At 45.2% G+C, this 19572-nt stretch overlaps 1 protein-coding gene across 2 annotated transcripts in view; it reads right to left on the bottom strand.

Annotated features, from left to right (window-relative positions):
- THBS2 (thrombospondin 2) overlaps positions 1-19572 on the bottom strand; it is a 1059287-nt gene that overhangs the window by 579489 nt on the left and 460226 nt on the right. For both annotated transcript variants that reach the window (XM_073551863.1, XM_073551862.1), the window contains exons 5-6: positions 12699-12886; positions 10691-10831 (exon numbers count right to left, since the gene is read on the bottom strand). In XM_073551863.1, the coding sequence (XP_073407964.1) occupies positions 10691-10831; positions 12699-12886 (329 nt within the window). The remainder of the gene's footprint in view (positions 1-10690; positions 10832-12698; positions 12887-19572) is intronic.

Below are 19572 nucleotides of genomic sequence, written 5' to 3'. Positions count from 1 at the left end.
CAAATCGGTCGAGATGGCAGAAAGAACTACCCCCTCACCTAATATGGTAGCAGGCTTGGTCACAAGAGGAGAATCAGCAAAGAAACTCCTAGAGAGGGCGTCTGCCTTGACATTCTTAGCGCCCGGAAGAAAAGAGACCACAAAATCAAAACGTGTGAAAAACAAGGCCCACCTAGCCTGTCTAGGATTCAAGCGTTTGGCCGATTCCAGGTAAGTCAAATTCTTGTGGTCAGTAAGGACCACGACTTGATGTTTAGCTCCCTCCAACCAATGTCTCCACTCCTCAAATGCCCATTTCATGGCTAACAATTCCCGATTCCCCACTTCATAGTTACGTTCGGATGGGGAGAACTTTCGGAAAAAGAAAGCACAGGGACTCATTTTAGATGTTACAGGATCTTTTTGGGACAAAACAGCTCCTGCACCAATCTCAGAAGCATCCACCTCTACCTGAAACGGGAGTGAGACATCAGGTTGCCGCAAACCGGAGCAGAAGTGAACCTTCGCTTCAGCTCCTGAAAGGAAGAAACAGCCTCCGGAGACCAATTCAGCACATCAGCCCCCTTCTTAGTCAAATCAGTCAATGGTTTGGCAATACCAGAAAAATTAGCTATAAATTTACGATAAAAATTAGCAAAACCCAAAAACTTCTGGAGGGCCTTCAAAGAAGTGGGCTGAGCCCAATCATAAATGGCCTGTACCTTGGCCGGGTCCATTTCAATAGTTGACGGAGACAAAATAAATCCCAAAAATGAAATCCTCTGTACACTAAAAAGGCATTTCGATCCCTTGACATACAGGGAATTCTCCCTCAAAATCTGGAACACAGTCCGAACATGTTCCATATGAGAGTCCCAATCCTTGGAAAAGATCAAAATATCATCCAGATAGATGATCAAAAATTTATCCACAAAGTCTCGGAAAATATCATTCATGAAGCACTGGAAGACAGAAGGGGCATTATTGAGCCCAAAAGGCATCACCAGGTACTCAAAATGTCCCTCCGGAGTATTAAATGCAGTTTTCCATTCATCCCCATGCTTAATGCGAATAAGATTATACTCCCCCCTGAGGTCAAGCTTGGTAAACCAGCAAGCACCTTTAACTCTGGAGAATAGATCAGAAATCAGGGGTAATGGATACTGATATTTAACAGTAATTTTGTTGAGGGAACGATAGTCAATACAAGGCCTTAATGAACCATCTTTCTTGGCCACAAAAAAAACCCAGCACCTAAGGATGAAGAGGATGGTCTAATATGACCCTTCTCCAACGACTCCTTAATATAGGATCGCATAGCCTCGTGCTCGGGTCCAGATAAATTGAAAAGTCGACCCTTGGGAAATTTACACCAAGGGCTCAGCTCAATTGCACAGTCATAACTCCTATGAGGAGGCAAAGACGCAGACTCATTCTCACTAAATACATCATAAAAATCAGCCAAATAGTCAGGAACATCATACGACTGGGGAGAGGTGGAGAAAACAGGAGCGTCACTAAGGGAACACCGACAACCCCAACTCACCACAGACACAGATTTCCAATCCAAAACTGGATTATGGATTTGCAACCAGGGAAACCCCAGAACGATGATCCCCAAAAAACACATCAGGAGTAGGGATCTTTGGTTCAGCAGCATGTGAATGAGCAAGATAGGCGGAAATTCCCCGCACTTCAGCAGTAAGCTGCTCCACACGAGCAGACAATTGCTTAATCTCCATTGAGAAAAAATTCCCCCTACAGCCTCAGAGAAATAGAGGAAAAATATACACAAAAAAAAAAATTCTGACACTTTTTCTTTTTCTTTCTTTTTTTTTTTTTTTAAATTCCTTCCTGCTATTGAGTACCCTAGAATCTGCAGTATGGCTGGTGATCCTGTTATGAATGAGTCACCAGAGGAGGAGAAAACAAAAATACAAGCTAAGTCCAGAAAACCAGAGAGGTTGGTAGCTATCGGATTGCAGACCCCTGATCCTATACACCACAACTAACAGAAGCCGTGGGGGGTTCCTACGGTGCCCTAGACCCCTTGTCACAGCCGGAGAACTACATAAGCCTAAAGAAGGAAAGGGGAAATCTAAACTGCCCCAGAGCAGACCCCAAAGCAATAGACAGCCCCCAACATGTATTGCCGGTGAAATACAGATGAAAACACAAACACAGACAGAAAGACAGGCTGAGCAAACGATGGGGCCCAACTAACTAGATAGGACAGGACAGAAAAGATGCTGGCTGCAATCCGCAAAAAACCCTACCAAAAATGTCCCAACCGTCTGATAGGGAAAAAAGCCCTGAAGTCGCTAGACTTCAAAATCACTATATCAGCACTCAGGTATATTCTGAAAACAGAGCAAAGAGATCAACTGATCAGAGACAAAAATGGAATTCAGCCAGTCCCAACCAGGACTGGTTGAATACAAACACTAAGGAAACCAGACAAAATCTCATGGAATAATAGTAGGGCAAAAACTTAGCTTTTAGTAGACAGGAACTAAACTGGATGCAAGAGCTCAGAGCAGAAAGGATCACCAGCAGCCCTGCAGGGCGTCGGCTGCCTTATATCCCCTCAGAAATTCCAGATGTCCAATCACACTCCGCCTGTTCAGATGACAGGTTCTTCCCATCCCAATCAGTTTCACTACCTCTCTTCACCAGCAGAGGGACTTCATCAGGCATCAAAGGTGAAGGGGAGAATGAACTCACAACACCAGCCCTGCCTACCTGTGTCCGTACCAGCTGTCTGACTCCGGTCCAGTCCTCCTGTGTCAGCCCCTGCTATCTGACTCCAGTCCTGCCTTCCTGTGTTCATTTCAGTACTCCATTCTGAGCCGCCCCTCTTGGTTCCGGCTTCCGTGGCATTCGAACCCCTGGACCTGCTCCTAATGGTCCCTGTATAGGGGTCGGGTCCACCTGGTTGCTCGTCCAGGGTCCCTCGGTGCCAGGGTCCACTCCGGGATTCCGCCTTGTCCAGCGTAGTGCTTACTATATATATATATATATATATATACACACACACACACACACACACACACACACACACACACACAATGTGGGCCTTATATATGGATGCACCTAAATAAAATGGGAATGGTTGGTGAAATCAATGGTTGGGCGGGGGGAAACTTTTCAAGATGGTTGGTGACCATGGCCGCCATTTTGAAGTCGGCCATTTTGGATCCAGCTTCATTTTTTCCAATGGGAAGAGTGTCATGTGACACATCAAATTATTGAGAATTTCACAAGAAAAACAATGGTGTGTTTGGTTTTAACGTAACTTTATTCTTTAATGAGTTATTTATAAGTTTATGACCACTTATAAAATGTGTTTAAAGTGCTGCCCATTGTGTTGGATTGTCAATGCAACCCTCTTCTCCCACACTGATAGCAACACTGCAGAAGAAATGCTAGTCTAAGGGTGTCAGATTCCTTGTAGGAATGCTTGGACCTGACACCCATAATGTGGTGGTGCACCATCTTGCTGGAAAAACTCAGGGAACGTGCCATCTTCAGTGCATAAAGAGGGCAACACATCATCATGTAGTAATTTCAGATATCCAGTGGCATTGAGGTTTCCATTGATGAAGAATGGCCTCACTATCTTTGTACCCCATATATCACACCATCAATTATGGGTGTCATGTCCGGGCATTCCTACACGAACAGTTTCCTGGAAAGTGGATTGGTCGTCATGGCCAGTTGAATGGCCACCAAGGTCTCCGATCTGACCCCCTTAGACTTTTATCTTTGGGGTCATCTAAAAGCAATTGTCTATGCTGTGAAGATACGAGATGTGCAGCATCTGAAACAACGGATACTGGAAGTCTGTGCTAGCATCTCTTCTTTGGTGTTGCTATCAGTGTGTCAAGAATGGGAGAAGAGGGTTGCACTGACATTCCTCCGTGGTTTACAGCCGGGACGGTAGCATTAACACCGCTCCAGGTTGTAAACTATTTACCTTCTTGGGATGGATTGCAGCGTGGGCTTGACTGTACGGCGGATAGGTATAGGATATTGTTGCCTTTTTATTTTGGATTTTTTACAGAAGAACAAGGGCTTCGATTGGATTGGGAGTTTAATAAAGATGGCAAAAATGTGTGTTTAATTATTTCATTAAAAGTCTTTATTCTTAATATCAGTGTTTTTTAACCCTTTCATGCTATTGGATTAATAATGGATAGTTAATCAGACTGATAAGAGCCTAGGCATAAGGAAGCTTCAAAAGTCAAAACATCCAAATGGCGAAAGGAAGCTATATCCAAAGTATAGAAATATATAATCTTTATTATGGTATGATTAAAATTACAAATGAAAATCAAGAGAAATTAAAATGTGGGTACTACAAAGTTCACCACAACAAGAGGTTACAAATGGTGTATACGTATATGCAAGATATGAGGCTAAATACAAGTTGATAAATATTTACTCATGCATAAAAAGTGCCATAGCTTTGGGTGAAAAAATAGCTGCAATAGTGCATGTGTGCAAGCTAACATGGAAGCAAAGTAAAGGAGGAGGATATCAAATGGCCAGTTTATGCCTGTGCAGGATATGGCGGTGATAAATCCTAAAACCAGTACTGAGCAACAATGAATGAGACTAAAATCATCAACATGTGTTACCTCAAGTGGTGGGCAGGGGGTCCCCGACACGCGTTTCGCGGCTGCTTTCTCAAGGGGCGCATAGAGGGGCTGCTGAGTTGTCCTTTTATATCTTAATAAGAATATTAGTGTTCAGCGTGTGACGGCGCTTCCACTGGGCGGTTCAGATCAGGGCCGTCATAGATCGGCGTCATGCTGTGCCGCGCCTCCCCCCTGCTCAACGCGTCAGAGCAGGAAGGAGGAAGTGGCCGCATGAAGACGCGTCACCATGGTGACGCCCCAACCTGCACGCTGATGGAGCGCGTCCTGTAGCCATTGGAGAATATCATCTCACAATGGCAAAGCTCAAGCTAGATGAAATGAAGGTCTTATGGCCAATAGTAAGAGGGAATAGCACTGGTAATTTAGAGTATGAAGATAAGTGTGATGAAATGTGTAGGTGAAAAAGTATAAAAGTGCACAAAAGGGAGCAAATGTGACATAATACCTGATATGAAACTGAGAATAGACTTATTATTAAAAAAATACAGCATAAGAGATCATATATTAATAATTCTATTATTACATATTATATGCATAATGTGCATAAAAATGTGAAGAATAAAGCATATATGTGATGTGATGAAATACAGAATATGACGGGCTAATCCATCAGAATGCAAAAAATAACAAAAATAATAAAAATAAATAAAAATAAAAAATGACACATAAAAATAAAAATAGTAGCATGACGCCGATCTATGACGGCCCTGATCTGAACCGCCCAGTGGAAGCACCATCACATGCTGACCACCAATATTCTTATTAAGATATAAAAGGACAACTCAGCAGCCCCTCTATGCGCCCCTTGAGAAAGCAGCCGCGAAACGCGCGTCGGGGGCCCCCTGCCCACCACTTGAGGTAACACATGTTGATGATTTTAGTCTCATTCATTGTTGCTCAGTACTGGTTTTAGGATTTATCACCGCCACATCCTGCACAGGCATAAACTGGCCATTTGATATCCTCCTCCTTTACTTTGCTTCCATGTTAGCTTGCACACATGCACTATTGCAGCTATTTTTTCACCCAAAGCTATGGCACTTTTTATGCATGAGTAAATATTTATCAACTTGTATTTAGCCGCATATCTTGCATATACGTATACACCATTTGTAACCTCTTGTTGTGGTGAACTTTGTAGTACCCACATTTTAATTTCTCTTGATTTTCATTTGTAATTTTAATCATACCATAATAAAGATTATTAGACAGGTAAGGTGCATAAGTTTTTCATGCACGCTTGCTTCTTGGTCAGTCGTACTACGTATGCATTGATCATATTAACCTGCTGCTTATTTGTCTTAACTTCTGCTTTTTAACAACTCGCCTGCCCTTTTACACATTCTGTGCACTCTCTGCATATCCACCTCTCCCTTTTCCCCTCTCCGATGTTTAACTCTGAGGCTCTATTGACATTTCTTACCCACACCAAACCATCCAAAACCTCCATGCAGCACTCAAAACGTTCATACAAATCATCCCACCACCTGCTTTTTCTGTTTTTTCTCCTTTTAATAGTTGCAGGTGACATCTCCCCCAACCCTGGGCCTCCCTCCACCAGCATACATTACTCTCCTCCAGCTGCATATAGAAACCCTGCTAATCTTATTAACATTCAGTGCATTCCTTCTCCTCTCACTTTCCAATGTGCTCTCTGGAATGCACGGTCTGTGTGTAACAAACTGACTTACATTCACGATCTTTTTCTCTCTAATTCCCTTAACCTTCTGGATATTACAGAAACCTGGATCCAGCATTCAGACACCACCGCTGCTGCCGCTCTCTCGTTTGGTGGGCTGAAATTTTCACATACCCCCAGACCTGAGAACAGACAGGGTGGAGGTGTTGGTTTGCTCCTTTCATCACAATGTGCTTTCCAGGTCATCCCCCCGGTTCCCTCACTTACATTTCCTTCCTTTGAAGTCCACGCCGTCAGACTCTTTAAGCCCTTCTCCTTACGAGTGGCGGTCGTTTATCGCCCTCCAGGCTCCTCCCGCCAGTTTCTAGACCACTTCACCACCTGGCTTACTCACTTTCTGTCCTGTGACATCCCCACCCTCATCATGGGAGACTTTAACATCCCCATCAATGATCCGCTCTCCCAGTCTGCCTCTCATCTTCTTTCTCTAACTTCTTCATTCGGCCTCTCACAGTTTACCAATTCTCCTACACATGAGGACGGGAATACTCTGGACCTGGTTTTCTCCCGTCCCGGCTCGCTGCACGACTTTACTAATTCACCTCTCCCGCTCTCGGACCACAACCTTCTTTCCTTCTCTGTCAAGAATTGTCTCCTCACCCGGGACACCCCCACTTACCACACTTATCGGAATACACGTACCATTAATACCCAACAGCTTAGGGACAATCTCCACACATCTTTAGCCCCCATCTCCACCCTCTCCTGTCCAGACATAGCATTGTCACACTTCAATAATACACTGAAGAATGCCCTAGATGAAGCAGCACCTTCTATACGCAGAAAGACCCGACACAGACAAAGGCAGCCCTGGCACACAACGCAAACACGCTCTCTTCAGCGCTGCTCGAGGTGTGCAGAGCGGCAGTGGAGAAAATCTCTCTTAGCAGAAGACTTCATCCACTATAAGTTCATGCTCAAAACCTATAACTCTGCCCTTCATCTGGCCAAACAATCCTACTTCACCACCCTCATCACCTCACTATCCAACAACCCAAGACGACTTTTTGAAACCTTAAACTCCCTCCTGAAACCTAAAGTACAGGCCCCCATCATCAACCTCAGCGGTGAGGATCTGGCCACTTATTTCCTAGAAAAAATCAACCACATCCATCAGGATATCTCAGCCCTATCTCCTCAGTGCCTGGATCCCCTTCCCTGCCGCACCTCAAGCTCACTAGACATCTTTGAGCCTGTTTCAGAAGAAGAAGTTTCCAAGCTCCTCGCTTCTGCTCGGCCTACAACCTGCAACAGTGACCCTATTCCTTCACAGCTCCTGCAGTCTCTCTCACCAGTGGTCACCACTCACCTGACTAAAATATTTAACCTCTCTCTTTCTTCAGGTATATTTCCCTCCTCATTTAAACATGCCATCATAACCCCTTTACTTAAAAAGCCATCCCTGGACCAGAACTGCACTGCTAACTACAGACCTGTCTCTAACCTTCCCTTCATCTCTAAACTCCTGGAACGCCTGGTCCACTCCTGTCTAATCCGCTATCTCTCGGATAACTCTCTTCTTGACCCCTTACAATCTGGTTTCCGCTCTTTACACTCTACTGAAACTGCCCTCACTAAAGTCTCTAATGATTTAATAACAGCTAAATCGAAAGGTCATTGCTCCCTGCTGATTCTCCTGGATCTCTCTGCCGCATTTGACACTGTGGATCACCAGCTCCTCCTCACTATGCTCCGCTCTATAGGCCTCAAGGACACAGCCCTCTCCTGGTTCTCCTCCTACCTCTCTGACCGCTCCTTCACTGTATCTTTTTCCGGCTCCTCTTCCTCTTCTCGTCCCCTTACTATCGGGGTCCCGCAGGGCTCAGTCCTAGGCCCCCTCCTCTTCTCTTTATACACTGCCCCTATTGGACAAACAATCAGCAGATTTGGGTTCCAGTATCATCTCTATGCTGATGACACCCAATTATACACTTCTTCCCCTGACATCACCCCTACCCTAATTCAAAATACCAAGGATTGTCTGTCTGCTGTCTCTAGCATCATGTCCTCCCTCTATCTGAAACTAAATCTCTCTAAAACTGAACTTCTTGTGTTTCTCCCCTCTACTAACCTCACTCTACCTAACATCGAAATAACCCTGGAGGGTTCAACCATAACTCCCAAGCAGCATGCCCGCTGTCTTGGGGTCATATTCGACACTGAACTTTCCTTTACTCCGTACATCCGATCACTCAGTCGCTCTTGTCACCTGCATCTTAAAAACATCTCCAGAATCCGACCTTTTCTCACCTTTGAAACTGCTAAGACTCTTACTGTCGCTCTTATTCATTCTCGTCTGGACTACTGCAACTCTCTTCTGATCGGTCTCCCTCTTACCAAACTTTCTCCTCTCCAATCCATCTTGAATGCGGCAGCCAGGGTCATATTTCTGTCCAGCCGCTTCACCGATGCCTCCATCTTGTGCCAGTCATTACACTGGCTACCTATTCGCTACAGGGTCCAGTATAAACTCATCTCTCTCACCCACAAAGCTCTCCACTGTTCTGCACCGCCTTATATCTCCTCTCTCATCTCTGTCTATTGCCCTACACGTGCCCTCCGTTCTACAAATGACCTAAGACTAACATCCCCCGTAATCCGAACCTCGCACCTCCGTCTCCAAGACTTCTCTCGTGCTGCTCCAGCTCTCTGGAATGCACTTCCCCAGACGATCAGACTGATACCTAGCCCTGACCTATTCAAGCGCGCTTTGAAAACCCATCTCTTCAAAGAAGCCTATCACATCAACTACTCAGCAAGCTAACTTTGCCCTGTTCCCTCCTTCCAAATATTATTCTGAATCTGCACCCTACTATTCATCTGTCTCCACACCCTTCATGCACATGATAACTGCACTTGATACTTGTCTATTGCACTTAAACACACGGGCTGATGACCGGATCATGCAGCTTTATATGAAAATCCCTATTATAATTGCCAGACCTGAATTAACAAGCATTTCTCACCTACTGTGTCCCCCCATTTCCTTGTAGATTGTAAGCTTGCGAGCAGGGACCTCACTCCTAATGTCATTGTTTGAATTGTCTTAACTTGTATTGAATTTATTGTCTGTACATGTCCCCGCTTAATTGTAAAGTGCTGCAGAATATGTTGGCGCTATATAAATAAAAATTATTATTATTATTATTATCATATATTTTTATACTTTGGATATAGCTTCCTTTCGCTATTTGGATGTTTTGGATTAATAATGGATAGGTTTCGTATTGACCCCTCTCCATTACTAACCAGGCTTAATGTCAACTTACAATAGCAAGGTGACATTAACCCCTTATTACCCCACGTGCCACCCGCTACAGGGCAATGGGAAGAGAGAGGCTAAGTGCCGGAATAGGCACATCTTACAGATGAGCCTTTTCTGGTGTGGCTGGGGGCAGATGTTTTTAGCCGGGGGGTCCCATAACCATAGTCCCTCTCTAGGCTATTAATACCTGCCCTCAGTCACTGGCTTTCCCTCTCTGGTGGAGAAATTGCGCGGGAGCCCACGCCAGTTTTACACACACACACACACACACACACACACACACACACACACACACTATTAGTGAGGGACATATATAAATCTTACGGATATGCAATGGTTTACTGTATGTAAACCATGTCTCATATCCTGTCGGGTTCTGTAATGATTTTACAGAAGCCGACAATTGAATTATCAACTATTCTGCTATCTATATCTCTACGAAATATAAATATATCTATATGTGTCAATGGCATATATATATATATATATATATATATATATATATTATATATACCTATACTATGTGTATACATGTATTCTATTCTATTTTAACCTGTCAGTGTGATTTTACAGTATAGCACACTAAATTTCTGGCTTTTCTAAAGGTCACTGTGTGTATTTCTGGCAAGTCCAAACGCATGGTCCGTGTGTAATCTGTTTTTTTCTCACACCCATAGACTTGCATTGACGAGTCTCGGCCGTAATATGGTGCAAATTGTAGCATGCTGCGATTTCTCTTGCACGTATAATACGGGCGAGAAAAAAAACGGATGATGGGAGCTGCCCCATAGATTAACAACGGTCCGAGTGCTATGCGATTTTTATTTGCCTAGCACTCGTCCGTGTTCTACAGCAGTGTGGCTCTGGCCTTAGAGATAAAATCACACGTTTGTAATATACATGAGATAATATCTAGTTTCCTAGCTGTAGACAAACATGAAAAAACATCACACTGCAATACTGGTTGAAATATGGTTGTTTTACAGGGGATTGTGAGAGTTTTCTGTACATACCGCATGCTATAACAACATTTGTCATTAGTTATAAATAACAATCAATAATGCTACATTAAAATAACCACTTTACCTGGCAGGTACATTTTGTACAGCTGTCTACAATCCAGTCCTCGTTATCTGCAAAGACTCGCCCATCCTGCCAGCATACTGACTGATTCCTAAGGGTTCTGTTGGGGCCAATCAGTTCCCACAACTCCTGATTTTCTTCAGACTTATATCATTTATAAAAAAAAAAAAGAATCATTAATAGAATGAAAAATATATTTTCTTGCTCTCAGAATATTGCAATTATTTTTATATACTGTACATATCAATAAACCAAAAATACTACTACCACTACTTACTACTCCTACTACTTAGTACTCCTACTACTACCAACAATAAAAGAAACTATACATAATAGGATATCTATTGTAGAATCTATAATATAACGGGCTAAGCATCACTCTGTCTGAAGCCTTTATAGACTGCGCAAGGGCGACGCGCCTACGCAGTCTGGACCCAGAGTGACGCATCCCCCACAGAGTGACACATCCCCCCAGGAGAGCGCGGTATGCGTAAGCACTGAACGCATACCGCGATCTCCGCAACACCTTACCGAACCTGGTGTTGCTGTTGCCGGCGGGGTCTTGCGTTTTCAGGTGACGTCTGGAGTGGGCGTGTTGTAGCGCCGGAATCAGCGCCTGTGCAGTCCACACTTATCTCCGCCATTTTCTTGAAGACACACTGCAGTGTGTCTTCAAGAACATGGCGGCGGAAAGCAAGGACTGCGCAGGTGCCGAGTCCGGCACCACAACACGCCCACTCCAGACATGAATCGGCGCCTGCCCAGTCCGCGCTTACCGCCACCATGTTCTTGAAGACACACTACAGTGTGTCTTCAAGAACATGGTGGCGGAAAGCGTGGACTGCGCAGGCGCCGAGTCCGGCACCACAACACGCCCAGAACAGGACAGTGCTGGACACAGGGAGAAAGGTGAGTATAAATGTTTGTTTTTTAATGTGTGCAGTTTAATAGGGTTGAGGGGGATCATTCATATCAGGATTGGGGGGTGAGGGGACCATGCATACCACAAAAGGAGGATGAGGGGACCAGGCATACCACGAAAGGGGGTGAGGAGACCATGCATACCAGGACAGGGGGGTGAGGGGACCATGCATAACCGGATAGGGGGGGTGAGAGGGCCATGTATACCAGGATAGGGGGGTGAGGGGACCATGCATACCAGGATAGCGGGGGTGAGGGGACCATGCATATTAGGATAGGGGAGTGAGAGGACCATGCATACCAGGACTGGGAGGTGAGGGGACCATGCATACCAGGATTGGGGGGTCAGAGGACCATGCATACCAGGAAAGGGGGGTGAGGGGACCATGCATACCAGGATAGCGGGGTGAGTGGACCATGCATACCAGGATAGAGGGGTGAGGGCACCATGCATATTAGGATAGGGGAGTGAGAGGACCATGCATACCAGGAAAGGGGGGTGAGGGGACCATGCATATTAGGAAAGGAGAGTGAGAGGACCATGCATACCAGGATTGGGGTGTGAGGGGACCATTCATACCAGGATAGGGGGGTGAGAGGGCCATTCATACCAGGATGAGAGGGTGAGAGGACCATGCATACCAGGATAGGTGCATGAGGGGACCATGCATACCAGGATTGCGGGGTGAGGGCACCATGCATACCAGGATTGGGGGGTGAGGGTGCCATGCATACCAGGATTGGGGGGTGAGGGAACCATGAATACCAGTATATGGATAAGGGGGTACCATACATACCAGGATAGGAGGGGGGCAGCACATACCAGGATGGGAGACCATATACCAATAAAAATGCCCGCCACCCGGGCGTAGAACGGGTTCATAGCTAGTCTACTATATAATCGTCTAATTCTGTCTGTAACGGGAATCCCGTAGCGGTGATTGGTCGCGTCCAGCCGCGACAAATCAGCGCATTCGAACGACACACGCCTCCGTCGAGAGAGAGAGAGACACTAGAATACCCGATGCGTTAGAATCAGGCCACCATCTAGTAGTAAATAAAGATTAGTCTATTCATACGTCAAACTTACTACTTTTTGAAGGTTTTCTAACAGATTATTGACAATCACTCGGAGTCCAGACAGCTCAATAAACATGGTCCCTAATTCTTCACATGATCGGTCACAAAAGTCAACTTGTCTATCTTCTTTCTTTCCCACATATTCAGTGAGCGGGGTAAGATGTATCATTTCTGTTTTCTCACTAATTGCATTATCACCTGAAAAGAGCAAAAGGAATTTAAAAACTATATTGAGGGCTCGTCCCTCATCAAAGCGGGGGTACTGCCATTGGATGCACTATTCCATCCATTGGCAGTAAGGGGTTAAACTCTTTGTGAGGAAGCCAATTTTAACCTTATTGACCAGGTCACATTTTTGAAATCTGACCAGTGTCATTTCATATGATAATACTTCTGGAATGATTCAATGAATTACAGTGATTGAGATTTTTTTCATGACACATTGTACTTTATGTTAGTGGTAAATTTAGGTTGACATGTTTTGCGTTTATTTGTGAAAATATCAGAATTTTGGCCAAAATTTAAAAAAAACTTACAACTGTAAAACATTCATTGTTTACATCCTTAAACCAGCTATTCATGATGTGCAAAATAAAATAATTAACAACATTTACCATATGTCTACTTTAGATCTGCAACATTTTTCAAACATCTTTTTATTTTTTTAGGATGTTGAACATTTAGCAGTAATTCCTCATTTTGTCAAGGAATTTATAAAACCTGCTTATAGAGATGAGCGACTTTGCCTTTTTTCTGGTCGAGTCGGGTTTCATGAAACCCGACTTTCGCAAAAGTCGGGTCGGACGATTATCGTGAAAAGTCGAAGGCCGACTGAAACACGAAACCCAATGCAAGTCAATGGGGAAGCAAAGTCGGCAGGGAGTGGAGAACAGGAAACACACCTACAGTGCCCTTTTGAATGCCAAAAACATCAATTTTGATTACTGAAGCTTTTCAACCTTAATTTACTTCATAATACTAGTTACGCACTAAAAAATGGGGGTTATTTAGCTAAATTTGTGAGGGGGTAGGGCTGGCTCCAGGTTTTCATGTGCCCTGGGCCAAAGAGTGCCCCTTTAACACATACCACAACTCATGATGCTCCGATACCGCTGAGAAATAGCGGCATAGTACAAAGAAAAATACTTCACTTTTTACATCTCATGACTGATATCCATTTTTAATAGCTCCAAAAACGGACAGTATATTACTCCATACAGTATTATGGCCACCGCATAGTGCGCTATACAGAGTAATGAGGCCCATATATTTCTCCATACAGAATCATTGGTTCCATATAGTGTTTGAAACAGTATATGATTAGCTCCACATTATGCTACAGTATATGTTGGTCCCCATGGATGTAGCTCCACTGTTTTATGGGCCCAAATAATGCTCCATACATAATGGCCCCCATTTCTAATGCTCTAGTGTATAATGTGCCCTGTAAATGCTGCTCCAGTGTCTGATGTCCACCTTTGAAATGCTCCAGTGTATGGTGGGCTCCATATATCATTCTCCAGAGTATAGTGCTCCCCAAAAATTGCTGTCCCAACATTGAAAACAATTAAATAAGTCTCCTCGCTATGGATTCCCTGTACTAGTCTGGACTCCTCATCGTCCCCATCGTCCATCTCACTGCACTTGGCTGTTTAGGCAGAGGGCGTACTGACGTGATGTCATTGCGCTCTCTGATCAGACTATCACTGTCAGGAAACACGGAAGACATCATGGCGGTGGAGCAGGGAGAGGTAAGTATTTCAACTTTGCAAGTGCTGTGATCCTGAGCAAGCAGGGGGGCCCACTTGTTGGCGACGGCAGTGGCACAGGGCCCCTCTAACAGTACGGCGGTGTGTGGCGGTGTGTCTGATGGTGGGTGGGGGTGGGCCCGGGCCCTCCCACCGGCAGAGACATTTTTGCGTACTATGAGGGGCCCTGTGCCAGTGCCGTCGCCCATGAGTATGCCCCCCCACCAGCTCAAGGAACCTGCACTTTCATCTGCACCTTCCTCTTTGTCACCGTGTAAGGTGGTATAGTATGCGGGAAGAGGAACCTGAGTTTCCTCTGGGTCAGATTCTGGCTGTGTAGAGTGTGAGGGGAATGTAGTGGTCTGGGTCAGTGTACCAGCAGAATCATCTAGCAGTGGCTGGGCATCAGTGCACTTGTGGCGTCCCCAGGAGTACGGTCGCCACAGTGGCATTACCTTCCTCCTAGGGAGCGTGATGTCATGCTTGGGAGCAACGAATGATCTCTCTAGCAGTTAAACCAACACACAACACATTTCCCACTCCACGCCAGCAGGGAGACCTCTGAACATGACTGCTGAGGAGCTGCTCTCTGTGGTCGGGAGGAGGTAAGTTAGGCCATTCTGTGCAGGGAAGGGGAAGTGTGTGGACGTGAGAAGGGGAGCTGAAGGATGAGCAGAGTTAAGGCTCACTCCTAGCTGGAGCGCATGGTCCGGATTCCGGTCTCAGAGTTTGTAGGGACACTGACGTTCCTGCAGCAGAATCCGGAGGAAGTAGCAGCTGTAAATGCTCTGTACCCCACTGAGGATCGGAGGCCCCAGCATCGATGCGTGTGAGCCAGAAGGAAAAGGCTACGGCTGCCAGCCATATGAGAAAGTTCCAAAAGAGAGTCAACAGGGGGAACTTCATTGAACTCAGCACTGCGAGTACCTCAGATAAGCGCTAGAACGGAGGCCACACTACCTATCAGCAGAGAGAGAAATCCAAATTAGCTTCCAGGCTGACCAACTCCTTCTCCATCTGTACTCTGGGTCCTGGACAGCACCTACCAAGTACAGGTAAAGGAACTGCACAACAGTGTCTGTGTTATAACTTTATATACTCTGTGTAATGGAGGTCAGTGACGTGGATCAGAAATGAGGCCTGAGCTCATAGGTTTTCAGTTCTGTAGTATTTATCAGAATCAAGCAGGTTTACAGATAAGACACAGCAGGGTAAAAGCAGATGAAGATAATAACGCAGTGAGCAAACGTACAGACCATGGAGACGTATGAAGTCCAAGTTGCCAGATCCGGAGACCTGGAGAGCAAGCCAGGCCTGCTAGCAGGAAACAGTCCTTGAAGTGGAGGTGGGTGCAGAGCTGATCCGAAGAAACAAGTCTTTACAATGAGACCAAGATTCACAGGCAGGTGGGGTATCCCAAGGTAACGAAGAGACGAGCTAGGTAGCAGTCCTTCCAGCTTGATAACAAGTCCAAGAACAAGTATACTCAAGCAATGAGTAATCATACAGAGCATCCTTATATACAGAGCAGACAGGAACAAGAGAGATCAACACAGGAAATAAGATGGCCCCCGTTGAGGCTTGTGACTCCATCTTGGATGAGGGCAAAAATGAACTAAACTAAGGGCAAAGCAGAAACTGAGCGACAGACATAAGGCAAGGATTTCAGAGAAACGGATATGCAGGCCAAGTCCTTACAGTCTGTCATCTTTCTCCTGCGCCTGGTGCACGGCTCAGCTACATCCTGCACTGCACACCATCTCCCAACTCTTTCATCTGCCCTGCGACTACTGCCCTACCTGTGCAGGTCTTCTACATCTTAGCTGCACCACAACATCTGTCCCACATAAGCGACACTGCAGCGCTGGTCAATCTAAACAGAAACCAGAGGTGGCGTCACGTATCATTCACCTATAAACGTAATTCACCCCTTTGCATGGACGCCCAGGGCCACGGAACGGGTCACCACCACCGTGACACATCCCTGTGAGACACCGGCCCGGTACCGATTAACCCCACTGCCCTGGCTGGCCACCCACACTCCATGTCAGATTCATCTTGGACTGGGGAATTCACGATTTGACTTGATAACCTAGGCATGGTATGATAGAAAGAGCTACATGGACTAATGTGAAGTGTGGCCTGCTGCCTCATTCAGTTTGAGTGGGGGTGCAGGACACGAGGAAAGGGGTTCTTCCTGACCAGAAGCCAGCACTTGACCACTCAGTGCTTGCATTTTTTGAAACTTCAGAAGAGGCGGGCATATTTGATGGAGTCTGTTTCGGCAATGTAAGCCAAAACCAGTTCCTCATGCTCCGACTTTAAAAGCGGTTAACCTACTCCCAGAAAAGGTATCATTCCAGGCGTTCCGGAGCCAGACCATGACGCAGGCTCAACACCTCCTGCCTTAGCTGCTATTGTGCTTTTGCCACTACCAGCAGATGCACCACCACCATCATCACCAGCTGGCCCCCCCACGCCCATGTCCGCGGCCTCTTCCACCAAACTTCAAAATTTTGCACAAAATAGACACAAAATAACATCAGATATATGTCACTGTATCAGAAATGTACAGCTCTATTCAGTCAAAGGATAATTGTCAATCTCCATATATATTCCATCAGTCACACAGAGATGCTCACAGGCTCAGTATGGATTAGACAAGAATATAAAAAGTAGACAAAGTGTACAGTATCATCAGATAGCAGATATATATAGCATAGTTTAAACATTAACAATGTACGTCTATATATCAGGAGTAGTGTTGAGCCACCACGCTAGTGTTTTGGTTCGTCACACAGGAGGCAAGTTCGTCGAATGTTCGTCGAACCCCATTGATAACAATGGCAGGCAAACACAAACACATACAAACACATAGAAAACAATTACAAAACACCTTAAAAGGTGTCCCAAAGCAGAGAAAATGCTCAGAAGACAAAAATTACATATGAAAAAGGGCAACTACATTTAGAAAAGAGGTGGAGAAGTAAAAGGAGGAGGTGGAGGAGACACAGATATAGGCTAGTCATTCCCTTATGAAGTCAAGAAAGGCTGGAATAAAAATGTAAAATACCAACCAAAAAAAAAAATTCTGAAATCGAACACGATCATATACCGTCGGACTTCCCACCAATAAATTATGCCAACTGGCGATCGGGCGTCGTTATTCCCATGAACCTCCAAACAGCGTCCATGAAGGCAAAGTGTTTGCTTTCCAGGGGCAGTATGATTGCAAAGCTGAACCTTAAAGGAATGTCCAAAAGGGCACCACCAGGAGTGGAGCCTGCGGCTTAATTGGACTCCACCCGGGAAACCACAACCATGCCACCTCAAGAAAAGATGCACATATTGAAAGCTTTGTCAATTGTGTGTGTGGTGTGGTATGTCCATTTGTAGTTGTGCTAGCAATGTGTCAGCTTTATTCCGTTAACGAACGAGACTCCGGCATTCCCCCGCAGTACGCGTCAAGCTTACTAGAGGGAAACGCGAGGCTCTGGCACTATCATAGTTTTTCATGGCGTTACATGTCCGGGGCTGCATGCGCGCTACACTGAAAGGACCAGCTTTTGTCGCTTACAGGTGCAGATAACCAGCAGAACACCGTTAGTGATGGGGATCTGTGATTCCAATTATTCCCCGCGAACGATGATTTCCTAGTAAGTGCAGGTCAACCGCAATTCCTGAATTAGGCCTAACCGGCATTCCTGAAAAAATGCAAAAAATTACGTGTCCAAACCACAGCTGCTGTAGCTTGCTTAACAGCTCGGCAGCCGTTCTCAGGCCCAGTATGGATTCGACAAGATTCTAGAAAGCTGATAAAGGGTACAGTTTCACCGGGTAACACGTATATATGTAGCATAGTTTACACATTAAAAACCTATGTCTATATATCAGGAGGCAGGCTCAGATGGTCTCAGGCCCAGTATGGATTAGACGTGATTGGACAAAGGTGAGAAAGGGTACCGTATCACTGGATAACAGGTATGTATAGCATAGTTTACACATTAAAAACGTAGGTCTATATATCAGGAGGCAGGCTCAGACGGTCTCAGTCCCAGTATGGATTAGACGTGATTGGAAAAAGGAGAGAAAGGGTACATTATCACTGGATAGCAGGTATATAGAGCATAGTTTAAATATTTAAAATCTCCATGTTCTCAGTATGGATTAGACAACAATCTAAAAAGTAGAAAAAAGGAAATGTATTTGAAGCGTACACCAGTACTCACTTTTGGTGGTATTTTTAAATCTTCATATATATTTCTGTCTCAGTAAGACAGTCCAGACTCTCCGCAATAGGAAATGAGATGCATACAATTACTGACATAAATTCTAGTGATTGCAGAAATCTAGGAATTCCTATTCACGGGATAAACTTCCGTCACAATTCTCAGAGGCGATGCAGACCCTCAATTAATTAGTGTGTGGAGACAGCGAAAACCTTTCTTTGTGAAGAAAGTGTTGCTGTATCGCAGTACCGTTGATCCCATCGCCATTACTCATATCCATATAATTTTGATCACAGGGAGAGATGTAAACATGGTGCTCACTGCCTATCATGCTCTGTCACGTAACTTTGGAGTGCAAAAGACAGAAGCCACAGGCCGTAGGTGATTCATTTGGATTGGCATGAGAGGGCACATTTAAATACGTGCGCTGGAATGTCACACATCTGTGGGTAGGAAAACTGTGAAAGCAGATGAGAAACCACCACTGCATCTCATTGTGAGTCGACGTCCATAAGAAATGGAAGCCATTGATCATCTGAAGCTAGATCCCGGCCAGAGGGACAGGGCATAGCTACGTCTTAACCATCATCCTCTATCAGTTCACCAAATTTGTAGCGGCAGTCCCAGTGAAGGATTTGACAGCCCAGACTACACAGCGGAGGAGCAGGGAGAGGTAAACATTGCAAATGCTGGGGCCCTGCCCAAGCAAGGGGGGCCCACTCGTGGGCGTCGGTACTGGCACTGGGCCCCTCATAGAACAGCGGTGATTGTAACACCACCCTTTTTTGGATTGTAACACCACCCTTTTTTTTCACAATCAATAAAATCACAACAATTAAAGACTGTCGTTGAGAAGACTTTACTTTCATGTTATTAGTGTGCCGGGGTTACTCCTATACTTCTTTCC

This window comes from Dendrobates tinctorius, unplaced genomic scaffold (genome assembly GCF_039654945.1).
Source record: "Dendrobates tinctorius isolate UK_male_01 unplaced genomic scaffold, ASM3965494v1 ptg000181l, whole genome shotgun sequence".
Lineage (NCBI taxonomy): Eukaryota > Metazoa > Chordata > Amphibia > Anura > Dendrobatidae > Dendrobates > Dendrobates tinctorius.
Note: the sequence above shows the minus strand (reverse complement) of the source record. Positions and strands in the feature narration are given on the sequence as shown.